This window comes from Patiria miniata, unplaced genomic scaffold (genome assembly GCF_015706575.1).
Source record: "Patiria miniata isolate m_02_andy unplaced genomic scaffold, ASM1570657v1 HiC_scaffold_5, whole genome shotgun sequence".
Taxonomy (NCBI): Eukaryota; Metazoa; Echinodermata; class Asteroidea; order Valvatida; family Asterinidae; genus Patiria; species Patiria miniata.
The window spans coordinates 1,011,839-1,024,643 of NW_024037072.1; the positions used below are offsets into that span (position 1 = coordinate 1,011,839).

At 38.4% G+C, this 12,805-nt stretch overlaps 1 protein-coding gene across 2 annotated transcripts in view; it reads left to right on the plus strand.

The window, feature by feature from the left end:
* The first annotated feature begins 7,229 nt into the window (after positions 1 to 7,229).
* The window catches only part of LOC119740356 (retinoic acid receptor beta-like), a 48,236-nt gene continuing 42,660 nt past the window's right edge, over positions 7,230 to 12,805 (plus strand). The window contains exon 1 of one of the 2 annotated variants that reach the window (XM_038215624.1): positions 7,230 to 8,585. In XM_038215624.1, the coding sequence (XP_038071552.1) occupies positions 8,561 to 8,585 (25 nt within the window). In that variant the 5' untranslated portion in view covers positions 7,230 to 8,560. The remainder of the gene's footprint in view (positions 8,586 to 12,805) is intronic. The other variant, XM_038215623.1, reaches the window with a different exon arrangement.

Here is a 12,805-nt window from a genome sequence, read left to right on the forward strand (position 1 = left end):
AAGCTGATTGGTTGATGCATGGCCGTGAAGAACCGGTCACGTTCTGTACCTGTTACTTTGAACTAACAAAGACCACAGGTGATTCTTTATGGAGATGATGATGTCATGCTGTGTAATGTGCTAACGGTGTTGATTTATTATCAATAAATTGCCTTTTAATGAAAAGCCAAGATACACACATGTAGTGCAGTCTTGATGTTAATTTGCAAAATAAAAAAATCATGTGTTTTCTTGCATTGACAATATGGCCTAAATGTAGCAAGCATATAAGATAGTGAAAAAAATTCAACATTTTTTGCAAAATATTAAAAAAAAAAATTACAAAAACTCCAAAAAATGTCCAAGCTTTATCACTAATAAAAATCAGATTCTCAAAAATTCTGGTTTTTTAAAATTGTTTTATTAATGAATGATTTTTTATTTTAAGTCTTTTTCAGATATTTGAAATGTTTCAAGATGTGATTTGAATAAGTTCTTCCATGTACATGTATGTACATGTATTTAGAATGAAATGAAATAAATATGGTAGCTTGTGATTGAAAGCAAAATGTTTCACAATAGTAAACAAACCGCTGGATAGAAGCTTACGTGTATGCACCAGAACAGTTTTACCAATTTGGAATTACTTACTGGTGGGAAAGTCTGCGGTTGATCAATAGTCTGTACCTAAACCAATCCTTTGTAGAGAGAGCGACCAAAGGCCAAGATATTAATAGCACTAGGCCACCATTTCAAAAACCCTTATTCCTATTGAGTCTCTCTTTATTATCCACCAATATCATTGAAAAGAGACTTCCCCAAACATTAAGTTCTGGAAGTTTTTTGTTGACAAAGTTTCTTTACCTCAGTTCCCCTACGGCAAACTTGGTCAATGCAGGGGAAAAAAAATGCAAACGCTGCCTGAAAATACAATGAACCACTTACAAATGTACAGACTTTGTGGGAATGGGTCTGGAACGGGCAATAACTTGTCATGAGAGCCCTACTGCATAACAGTTACATTATACTGAATTGATAATTGTGCTGTATATTCTTTGAATGACATCGGGAATTGTTATTGCATGGTATGATTCAGCCCTGGCAACCACAGTTGTTGGCAGAACTAAAGAAAACCTTGACGGAAATTATACTATTGTTAAGGACAAGAACACTTCCCACATCAGGTAAACAAAAACTTCCTGTGTAACTAGACTAAATAGAGAGAGTGTTTGAGTCTCAAAGCCCTCATTGCAAGAATGTGTGTGGTGAGTAAATTGAGGAAAACCCCCTGTCGGATTTTGGGTGGAGTCCAAAAAGTTCTTAGAAAAATGCCCGAGAGTTAAGGGTTACAATAATTTATGAGTACGTTGATCATGAAAATAGCAGACATGTACATGTACAATGCAATGCTTTTGTAGGTTGTTGGATCATGTTCTCTTTTCACGTCTGTGACTTACATGTACTTGTAATTTCATAACTGGGGAACTTGGACTATTTGATAAATTCCTGGTAATTGTATCTCATAGACAAAAATGTCATCCCCTTATAATCCTCGACAGTATGTACATGAAAATGTTAACATGTGTTCTTTTCGCATTTTGAGTTTATTCTTTTACATGTATTCTGATGAAATCAAGTGATAAATAACTTTCCTGCAGATTCAAGGAAAAACGAGAGAGAAAAATACGATAGGTTGTACCATTCCTTCCTCTGTGGCTTTGCGAGTCGCAGAATTCCTTACAATGGACTCGGAGTCTGGCATTTCTGCGAAGAAGTGTTACAAAAATATCACAGTGGATATTTTTGACACTGACAAAAGCGCCCGTCCCCTACCAGATGTAGGTCAGACGGGAACTAGAAGGGAACGGATAAGAGTGGGCAGTTGCAAAGGAGGAGAGGAAACAGAGTGATCAAGATTATTTTGGAGGGAGAAAGCAATTTGAATGTCACCCAAACATGACATTTGGCTTGTGTTTGGGCGTAGCAGGATGAAGCATGGCCAGCACAAAGTGCAGATTTCCCCCGTAGCGTTTTTCTGAGACAGTAAGCTAACAGACTTCCCTTTATTAAAAGAAAATTTGTGGAAAGCAACGCTCGAATGTTTCCGGTTTGTTGGCCTGGCCCTTTTCTTTGTTGTCACTACCTTTTGTTGAATTAAACGTAAAGTGATCTACTTCATGCATGGGTAATGTGTTGATGAGTAACATGTTGTAAAGTAAACTCATTTTGAAAAACTTTTGATTGAACAAAGTATGGTGATTTTTTTCCCTTAAATGTCTTTACTTTGTAGGCTCTCTTGTGCAGTTTAACTGTTTCTAATGGGCTGCACCAGTATACATGTTCACGTACTTGCATTATCCCCAAATAGGAAATTACATAATTTGGCTGAAATTGGGACCTACTTTGGGTATGGGGGGGGGGGGGGGGGGGGCGGGGTGTATAGCCTGTTGTTCAAACACCTACTCTATGTTAGACCTTTCCGTACACAGGATGTTAAAGTGACATTCCCTTGTTACGAACATGTGGTGTCTTTTAGGCCAAGTAAACATTTATACCAGTTTCTCATGCCTGCCCATTTTCTTATTCCTTAATTTTTTTACAAAATTGTATTCATACATTTGCAATATATTTTGCAATTATACATTGTCAATATGTTTTTTTTAAATTTGTTTCCAATAAAATTGTAACTACCGTATGTAGAAAGGGTTACGGCTCCTTTCAACACAATTTATAGAGCAAGAGTCAAGAACATGGAAAAAATCCATCCGATATCTTGGAAAATCTGCCACCTTGGAAAAAAACAAAAAGGCAGCGCCCGCCTCCTTGGTGTTTTAAAACAGCGTGGAGGAGAAGCTGTTTTATTTTTTACTTGGCCTTAGTCTTTCATACCCGACAGGAAGTACATGTCAGATTTCCAAACTCAATAGAAACTGGGTGGCTTTTGCCTCTAGAGGGCAGAAACGTGCTTAATGCAAAGAAATCCTTGTGTTTGCCAGCAAAAAGTAGAAGCTGCATTTACCCAGGCATGAAGTTGACTGGAAAACACAGAATTTGCTGTCAACCAGTTTATTAAGTACAGCCATTATTTGACATCACAATAAAGATTTCCATGAAATTCCTACAATTTCAACAAGCACTTTCCAAAAATAATGGAATGTGTCTTACAAAACCCATTATTTCAAAACAGATTGAAAACACTTTTTAACCTCCCTGCCCTTTCCTGTATTACCCAATTTATGGATTCATCAATCATCACTGAATAAATACAATGTAATACAATGTAGTTCAGGTGCTAGTTGTATGAATACAGTGTAATACCATACAATGTAGTTCAGGTGCTAACTGTATAAATACAATGTAATACAATGTAGTTCAGGCGCTAACTGTATAAATACAATGTAATACAATGTAGTTCAGGTGCTAACTGTATAAATACAATGTAATACAATGTAGTTCAGGTGCTAACTGTATAAATACAATGTAATACAATGTAGTTCAGGTGCTACACTGTACATGTAACTGTATAAATACAATGTAGTACAATGTACTTTGCTTCCTGTACTGGGCTGTAGTCCCATGGTGTCAGTCAGTATTGTGTCCTTCACCAATGTTACTGTCATCACAAAGGCATTGTCTGTGGGTAGAGTCATCTCTTTTTTCTGAAAGCACAAGGCTCCCCACCTTCAGTCAAAAACAAGAGCCTCTCTAAAGAGGCTTTAGCTTGAAAGTGACAGTTTCCGGCTCTATCAGCTACGCAGGCAGCAGTGTTGTTGTCAGTGCAGGATCTGTTATTGTTAAGGCTGGGGGAGCTCCTAAGGCCCCACATTGTTTGTGTTGTTCATCTCTCTTTAATGAGCACCAGGGGGTGTCTGGAGGTGGTTGGGGGGATAGCACCTGGTGTCCCTTGATAAGGTCAGTTTCCCTAGTCTCTTCATGTTCTTGATTGTGTGCACCTGTTGGACTATGAGTGTCCAATCAAGTCTTTATTATGATGTACTGTGTAGGCCTACTGGGAGCCATGTTCATGATCATATTATACATGTTATTTGCTCATGCCTTTCGTTTTATCAAGGAAAAACAACAAGAGTTTCCCTTTCGAAACTCTCGGCGTCCTGTTTGTCTCCCTCTTGTAACCTGAAACTATTCCCCAAAAATGCTAACAGATTTTCCATGTTGTTCTGCCTATACCCTTGAATTTGTAAAGAAGAAAAAGAAAACAGAATTTGATTCTTCTCGCTTACATGTTGACTATTTATACTGGTTCCTGGTTGTGCCTGAATGTTCAAGCAGTCTTGAAGAAGTACATTCCGTCAAGGACCATAAACACAGAATGTTGTTTGGAATCTGCCAGAATGTCGATGCGTGTTTATTTGTACAGCATGTCAGATGGAAGAAGTTTATGATTTAGTCCTCACTGTCAGTTCATGTATCCTTCCATCCAGGTTCCTGAAGGAGAGTTTGTAAAAAGAAAGCAAGTTACTGGGCTTGGATCACATCAATTCACATGCTCAACTTGGCAGGAATACTAAACAAATACTGGGGGCTTTGAAAGACACATCAATGCCAGAATACTTGGAAATACCTTTTACTGTACTTGGATGTGTTTGTTTTCTCAGAGTCGAAAAGCGGGAACATAAATTTATGGGTGTTAACAGTTTGCCTTTGTTCCATGGCTGAATATTTTACTGTTTTTGAGGTCACTCATGACATTTTGTCAGAATTCAGCAATTTACATTTGAAGTTGAGCACATTCAAAGTCATTCTTCCTTTGCTACATCAGTCCACTGCACTCCAATTTGTTAGAAAAGGTTTAATCAAGATTTTTTTTTATTGAGGTTTTCGTACAAAGTAAAGTATTGCTCTATATGCATGTAATGAGAAAACATATTTTAATGACTGTTGTTTTTCAAAATTATTATTTTAATTATTTAAATCAAACATTCGGAATATCCTCCAAAAATTAAGTCAGCAACTTTGTTTTCACACATGAATTGGTGGTAGAAACTGTAGACTAGGAGTTTGATGAACGAAAAACAAACAAACATGTAATTGGACACTCCCTGAGCACCCACAGAGATTCCGGATTAGCACATCAAGTACCAAAATGCCCGCATGAATGCATGTCCGTGTTCTAACGGTCAGTTTGTGATGTCCATAAGCCACACGACAGCCAACCCTGTTCAGTGGTCAGGCATGGCTGACCTGACTGACCTTTTATTTCAGCAGAACCGAGTTGTCTGCATTCTATGCAAATTGACTCTCTGGTTACGTAATCCCCTGATGTCATGGGCAGTCAGTTATTATGATTCACAGTCAGATTACAGTGTGCGTGTATTCAATTTTTTTTATGACGTGGTGGAAGAGACTGTGGAATCATTAAAAAACAAAAGACAGCACGTATTATGTGAGGAGATTAAACTGCATGGTGTGGCATTTTGGCGCCGGATGCTTCGTGTTTCTGTCCGTCATCAATTTTTGAACGGCATAAGGAACGTTTTGTTTTGAGGTGCGTAGTACTTCATTGGTTTAGGGCATGCACATGTTTTGTTTCTTATGTATCAGTAGGGACTCCTCTTTTTTTAGTCAGTAAAATTTCATTTCTGAAATTTCAATATTCATGTTCGTGTACTTGATAAATTTGTTACATTATAGAAAATTGGCCTGAAAATTGTGTTTGGGCAGGCTAGTTTGGTAATATACCAGTACAGTGCTCTTTCTGTCAAATGTACATGTGTGTATTTCAATTGTAAGTGATGCCATTTCATGCTTGTTGATATAAATTTGTGAATAACATGATCGTTTCTTCCTTTCAGCTGAAAGCAAGTGTGAGATTTTCAGTGAAAACTGAGCCAGATTACAAAAGGGACAAGTAGTAATTTTTACAATATAAATTGGGTATAAAATAATGTGATTTATAAACTTCTTACCGTTCTGCAGGTTTTGACCACTTCCCTGTCAACATTTCATTGAGTGAGAACATTCGTAAGTTGGTGAGTCTTCCTTCATTTTCTCTTTTTCAGTTTAGTGTTCTTTATAATTAGGTTGTCCTGAACGAGTCTCGCAATTTCAGAGTGTCTCATCTGAGACATTAAATGATTAAACAAGGGTTTGTGAGCAATATATGTTCATCAGAAAAAGGTTTTAAAATTACCGTTCCGAAATTTGATACGGTTTGAATCAGACATTTGATTTCATTTTTGATTTGATCAGAACTGACATATCAAAGTAATTACACTGTGCATGCATTATGCTGTCATGAGAACACGTACTCCATGGTAATCCAACATACCGGTATTTCCTGTAAGAGAGACATTAGTGTCTGGTCTGAAACTGAATTCCGGGCAAAATTGTCCATCTGTTCTGTTAAAACAACATTATTGTTGTTTCTAAGCCTTTATAATAAATTCTTGTGTTTTATCTAGGCCTACTGAAATACCCGTACAAGCAATTTTGTTTTCAACTTACAAATGTAGAAATAAATCATGAAATTAGTTGACTGTTTGTGTAGCAAATTGTAATTCATACTGTACGTACATGTACATAAACATTCAGAGTGCTTTATTCCTACAGTTTTGCTTTATTCTTGCAGTTGTCTCCTGTTAGCTTTTTGTGTATTTCCCCCACAGTTCCCAGATCGTTCTTTCCGTTTACACTACATTTACTAGTTTTTGTACACATTGTAAAGTCCCAGTCTTTCCAAGGAAAAAAGCTTTCATTCATTTTTTGTGTAGATGTAGGCAGGGATAGTGTTTACAATCCGTCTGAGTCATTGATAGGAATCAAACCGGATGGAAAACCATACAATTAACATTGTTCAAATGCCATAAACCGCAATTCACAATACCGGTAGCTAAGTCTCAAGTGAGTTCAAAGCTGGTTATGTGAATGACATTGTTTGGTTTTCGTAGAACAAACCTAATTACAAACATATGTACACAGTATTGCCCATTGAAAATCATCAATGTGGTAATAATGGTACAATGTACAAGTGCATGTGATTAAAACAATTATTTGGGATACATGTACATGTATATGGGTATATACCCTTGGTTAAAAAACCCAGAAGTCTCGATGTAAAGTTGATTTGAAAGTAGTCAGTATTGTAGCATATACGTGTACGCACAATTACATGTAGTTCTGAATAATTTAAAGTGTGTTGTGGTAATTTTTAATGTGGAATCTATTCATTCATACATTTAGGAAGTTAATGTACCGGTACATATAGGAGATGTGGCTTGGACAATAATGTTCTGTTGTTATATTTCGTTCTGCTGGTGGGTAGTCATTTGTAACATTGCTGACATTCAAAAGTATATGAAAAAAAATGCCTGAATCCATACTGGTAATGAGCTACTTTGCTTTCTGACTAAATGGTGAGTTTTACGTTTTGATTACATCTTTCTAGGTATTTTTTCCTGTCCTTATTGTGCGATGTTATAAACCTGAGGAAACTGATATTAATGATGGTGATGACCTTACAATCCCTTCCTGGCAATGGTCCACCTTTCCTTTTGTGTTAGGGGCCAATAATAGGGCATCAGGTTACCCAGTGGGTGGGTGTGTGTGTTTACAAGGTAGCCATTTCCTACAGGCCTAAGGGGCCTTGGACTTAGACGCCCTTGAAATGCCAACATGGCCCAGCTGTGTGGGTATTTATACACACACGGTCATGATGATGATGAGAGAGCAGTAAAGGTCATTCATTGTGGCTTGAGCAGCAGTGGAGTGTAGTGTGCGCGGCACGCACACGTTGAGGGCAGTCAGTAGACTCACTGAGCAGACTCCATTCATCGATCCATCGACCCGTAGACCCTAATGCTCTAACCCAGCAATAGCGCCACTCACACACATCTCCAACCAGCTCTGAGTGGTTTGTGACCCAGACCACATGTACAGTTTGTACATAGTCCTGTGAATGTGTGTGTGTGTATCGGTGCGGTTTTTCCTTTCATCTTTTTTTATATATTATGTACACTGTAGTGTAGCCACGGAGTAACCAGTTGTGTAATTCCAGTAAAATGCTCTGATTCCATAGGATTATTTTTGTCCCTGATTGTGCCGTGTGATGCCATGTGAAGCTGTTCCTGTTTGAACCAACCCTGCTGCTATCCGCACATGTGTGCCTGTAATACTAGGCTGTATGTGCTTGGTGTGTACCGCACTTCTCTTCCAGTAGGCCTTTACTGTTTGACCCTATGACTCCTGCACTTAACAAAGCTCTCTCCTGCTAGTTGGTAGACACTACAGCCAAGTCCCGAGTTACATTGACTGCACAGGATCCATACAGTTCTCATCGCCAAGATCTCAGGACAAGATTTGCTCGCCAGAACCTGAATATCTTTCGGATTGCTCCTTTGAAATAACTTACCTATCGCCTATTTGGGCGTGCATATTCATCATTGTGATCCATACATTTCTGGAGTCCTCTTCTCTGGTGACGATCTCCTCTCGTGACGGGTCTCTCCTCTCGTGACGGGTCTCTCCTCTCGTGACGGTCGCTTCTATCCGTGCCTGGTGTTATTCGGGGAGTTTGCCTTCCAACTTTTTCTTGTCTTGTTTATTTTGGTGACACAAGGAACAAATGCCACTAAAGATGCCTGAAGCCCGTAAGTTTTAACTTTATTATGATTCTAATTCAGATTTTTAGCACAGAAAGAACAAATCAATCTTAATTCATACAGTATTGTGTTGTGTTTGAAGTGTGATTCCCTGAAAATTAGAAATATTTTGTCAAATTGTCATACTAGTCTTGAAGTATCTTTGTAGGACCAATTGATTCATAAACACTTTTAAATTCAAAACATCAAATGATGTGATTGTGTCTCTAATTCAGAGAAAAGGGAAAAAATATTTATTACACTAAATCGAGTTCCAAATATTTGGCATTAAAACTTAAAATGTGTCCCTTTCACAATCAGTGTAGTAATATTGTAGTAAGTTTGCCCAATATCATTTAAATCCACTTCGTTAGGAGGGTCTGAAAGGATTTTTGTATATGTAGGAATTAGGAAAGTGCTGTTCAGTCTCCAAAACGGGTAAAGATGTCCCTAAAATTAAAAAAGCACACGTAAACAAGTGGTAGATTTTAAAAGGATTGAAAAAGTTGCCTTTCAAAAATGCCTAGAGTAGGGAGTGAGTTAATGTTTTAAAGATATCAGACATGAAAAAACGAAAAATCACTGTCATACCGGTACATGTAGTAGTCACTGGGAAACAAACGTGTTATAGACTTATTTGTGAATCCAAGTTCAAATTGTACGAAAACTACAAAATATTTTGGAAAATTGTGCGAAAACTGCTACTTGCTATAGCCACACCAGGGTTGGTTGGCTGGAACTTGGAAGGGCCAACAATTTAATTTGACATTTTCACTACGGTAACCTTGCAGCTGCAGTTGGAATGGCAACAGGAAGACCAGTCGGCCATGAACTTTATGTCAAGTTCCTGGTCAGGGGAAATTCTGGCAAAATTGGACATCTGTTTATAAGCCATTCAGCCTGTAATGATCTTTGTTCTGAAAAAAAGTGTTTTAATTGCACATTATCACGCTCATTACAGTGTACTGTACATGTACAGCTCATGTTCAATTTGAGTTTTTACTAGAATGTGCCTCACTAACCCTACAGCGCAACACCAGTCACTTTGACCAATCTTTGAAAACTGCAATTTTAAGCTCATTGAATATATGATTTCAAATGATGTGTAGGATTAGGATATATGGGAATTGGACAAAATCTGACGGAAATGCGGCCGTGTGACTTCCGATTGTTTTTTGTGCTGGAGTGGAGTGTCACAAATTTAGTTCACATCTGCCTTGTGGTAAATAACACAAAAAGGCTTCATAATGCTCTTTTAGGGTTCTGTTCAAATTATGACATGTATCTTTTGCAGAACTTTAGTGTTGTACTTTGTCCAGCACAAACCTTAATGACATGCATGTCGAGATAAAGTTCACTGGGTTGTGTGGCCGTTCACATGGAGTTTGCTGAGAGAGGGGACCATCAGGGTTCATGAATTACTTATGAAGTTGTTTGGCATTAACCTGCTTCTATTCCTGGGGTCAAGTTAATCATTCACATGGGACAGTTCGTTGCCACATCACGCCTGGCCTTTGGAACTCTGATAGTGAAAGAGCCGCACTTGTGTGTGAGGGGAAGGGGGGGGGGCTGTGTTTGTTCACTGATGCTTGCATCAGAACTGTCATTTAAAGTGCATTTTGGGGAGCGTAGTTTGGTTCGCTTTATTTGACTACAGGCCTGGAAACAAACAGGTTTGTTTACTTCTATACTAATTAATCAAATAACCTTGTGCCAGAAACTGAACATATTCCCAAGTTAGCATTTTTCATAGTTTAAATGAACTGAAAAGAAAAAAATTGTAACAGCTGGCTTTCAAAATACCTGTGCTTTTGTCGTGGAAAGAAAATGAAATAGAACGAAAATACTGTTGCAGTATCCTTTTTATTTAGCGTTGTCTAAATGTTGTCTTATCCAAATTGACAAACTATCCAACCAGCCTACCGGTAGAGATGATTGGAAGGCCATTTGAATCTAGACCTTGCCCTTGAATCATTATGGATGTGTTTCATTTACTTGGCTCACTCTCTCCTCCAGCTGATGGATGAATCATTCCAAACCATCACATGGCACGTCATCCTACTCCTAGTCATGGTCCTGTGTCTGGCTCGGTGTCTGCTCACCGACTTCAACCCTGGTTGCCCCTGGCAACCCCTTAATCAGGCCTTCGTCTCGTCTCCTCCCATTTTAATGTAACAGATTGAAGACCAAGCTGGTTTATCTTTTCTTTGATTTGTTTAGTGTAAGGACTTGGCTGGGCCATAATGATAAATATCTGCAAATTTTGGAAATTTGTGTTCCACTGATTAGAAGGTTGTTAGAACCCCTGTCAATCTACTTGTAATTAAACCAACATGTATGTACCTATTTCCATGGTAGTAACCATTATGGTTGTCGTTCCTCTTTGGTTTTGGCAACACTTTAAATAATGTACACGGTAAAAAAAAATGTATTTCTTCCAAAGTTAACCCTCCCAGACCCCATAAAATCCACCTGGAGGTTTTCAGGAGGATTTTGAAGGAATGAGGAAGGCAGAGCCCAGCCACAGTGTTGGTTTCCACAGAGCTTGATGCCCCTTAATATCATTAAATAGGTTGAAAGAAAATACCATGATTAGCAAATTCTTGAAGATTCACTAAGGTTCCTAGCCAAATATGACATGAAAGCTTCATGTACCTACCGGTAGGGTTAAATAAAGAGTGAAACAAAGTATCATTGAAGAGAGCAGTGTGCATGTACTGAAATGTGTATCTCTCCTGTGAGGTTGCAGAACGGACAAGGCTATTGGCACATATTTATGCTTCCCCCATATCAGTCCTACGGGCTTCCCCTTTCACATCCCCATCCTTCACAAGAAGTTCCGTGCCTCTCTCTACCTCATAAGCCCCCTCCCCCTCCCCCTCTATCTAGCCTGGTTCTTCCGTTCCCTATCCCTACCACTTGAGCAGAGTAGATTCCGGCTGGACAAGTCTACGGGCATTTGCGCCGGGAAAATGAGAACAAACTTCCTGTCGACCTTCCCCCCACCCGGGTTTACGCTTGCGGTGACCTAAATGCGCCTCCTTGAGCCGATGAGAATTAATTGACGTCAGAGCCAGTCTCTTTGGATAATTAATCGCTGACCTTCTGGTGACATCAATGCGCATACGGGCATGCTCATACAATGTGTAATTGCACTGAGGATTTTTCTAATGTTGCAGGTAGTAATATTGGAACATTTTTGGTGGGTTGAACAGAAGTGCTTCCTATTCTGTACGTGTACATGTACTTGTGCTGTGAACATGTAACGTACATGTATGTTCACAGTGAATTACATTTCTAGTTTTAATTCCTGTTATGAAAACCCTTTCAGTCTTTCCTTCTGAATACCATGTACATTTATACATGATGCAAATTTGTACAATTATGAATAGACAATGAACAGAGTCAGATACAGTTCAGTAAAAAGTGTTGGGTTTCTTTGTGTATACAGGGTATATGTATTTCATGTTCATTGTATCTTCTGAAACCAGATGTTTGGTAGACAGCCATATATACATACATGTTTCACATGAAACGGTTAGATGGTTGTGTTTTTAATTGATCATAGAATGATACACTTGCTACCTCTCTACAGTTAACATGTAAATTGTCCATGTACATGTTCGTCTACATGTACCTTTTGGTGGTTGTTGAAATTGATGTTGAAATCGTACATGTAGCAGTGATAAATAAAAATAAAATTAAGGAATAGCAGGTGAAAGTTTCTTTTAAACACAAACACCTTTGCATACATGTACATTTGTACTGTAAGGTAGGTGTAAACATACCGATACATTATACATTGTATGTGTCTGCATTTACTTGTATTTGTTATTCAGATATGTTGCCCCAAATAACATTTGCATCCATTCACAACTATGCAAACATACATTCTGTGCAAAGTTGTCCTTTCAATCAAGTGACTGTTTTTAACGGTTCAGACCTCCCAGCCTACAAAGCAGGATTAACTGGCTGTGAGTGACTGTTTAATTAACACTATACTTTGACTGTAGGTGATTGATAAGACAGCTGTGCTTACCACTTGCCTGATTTTGTCTGTTGACTGAATTTGACTAGTCAAAGTGCTTGCTTGAAATATGATCTGACTGTTGGTGGCTAGCCTGTGTAAAAGGCATGGCAGGGGAAGAGGATTGATTTTATTTTACTGTCTGTGACTGTTCAGACAGCAGGAGGTTAAAGCACAACCATTGAAAATATACTGCATGTTG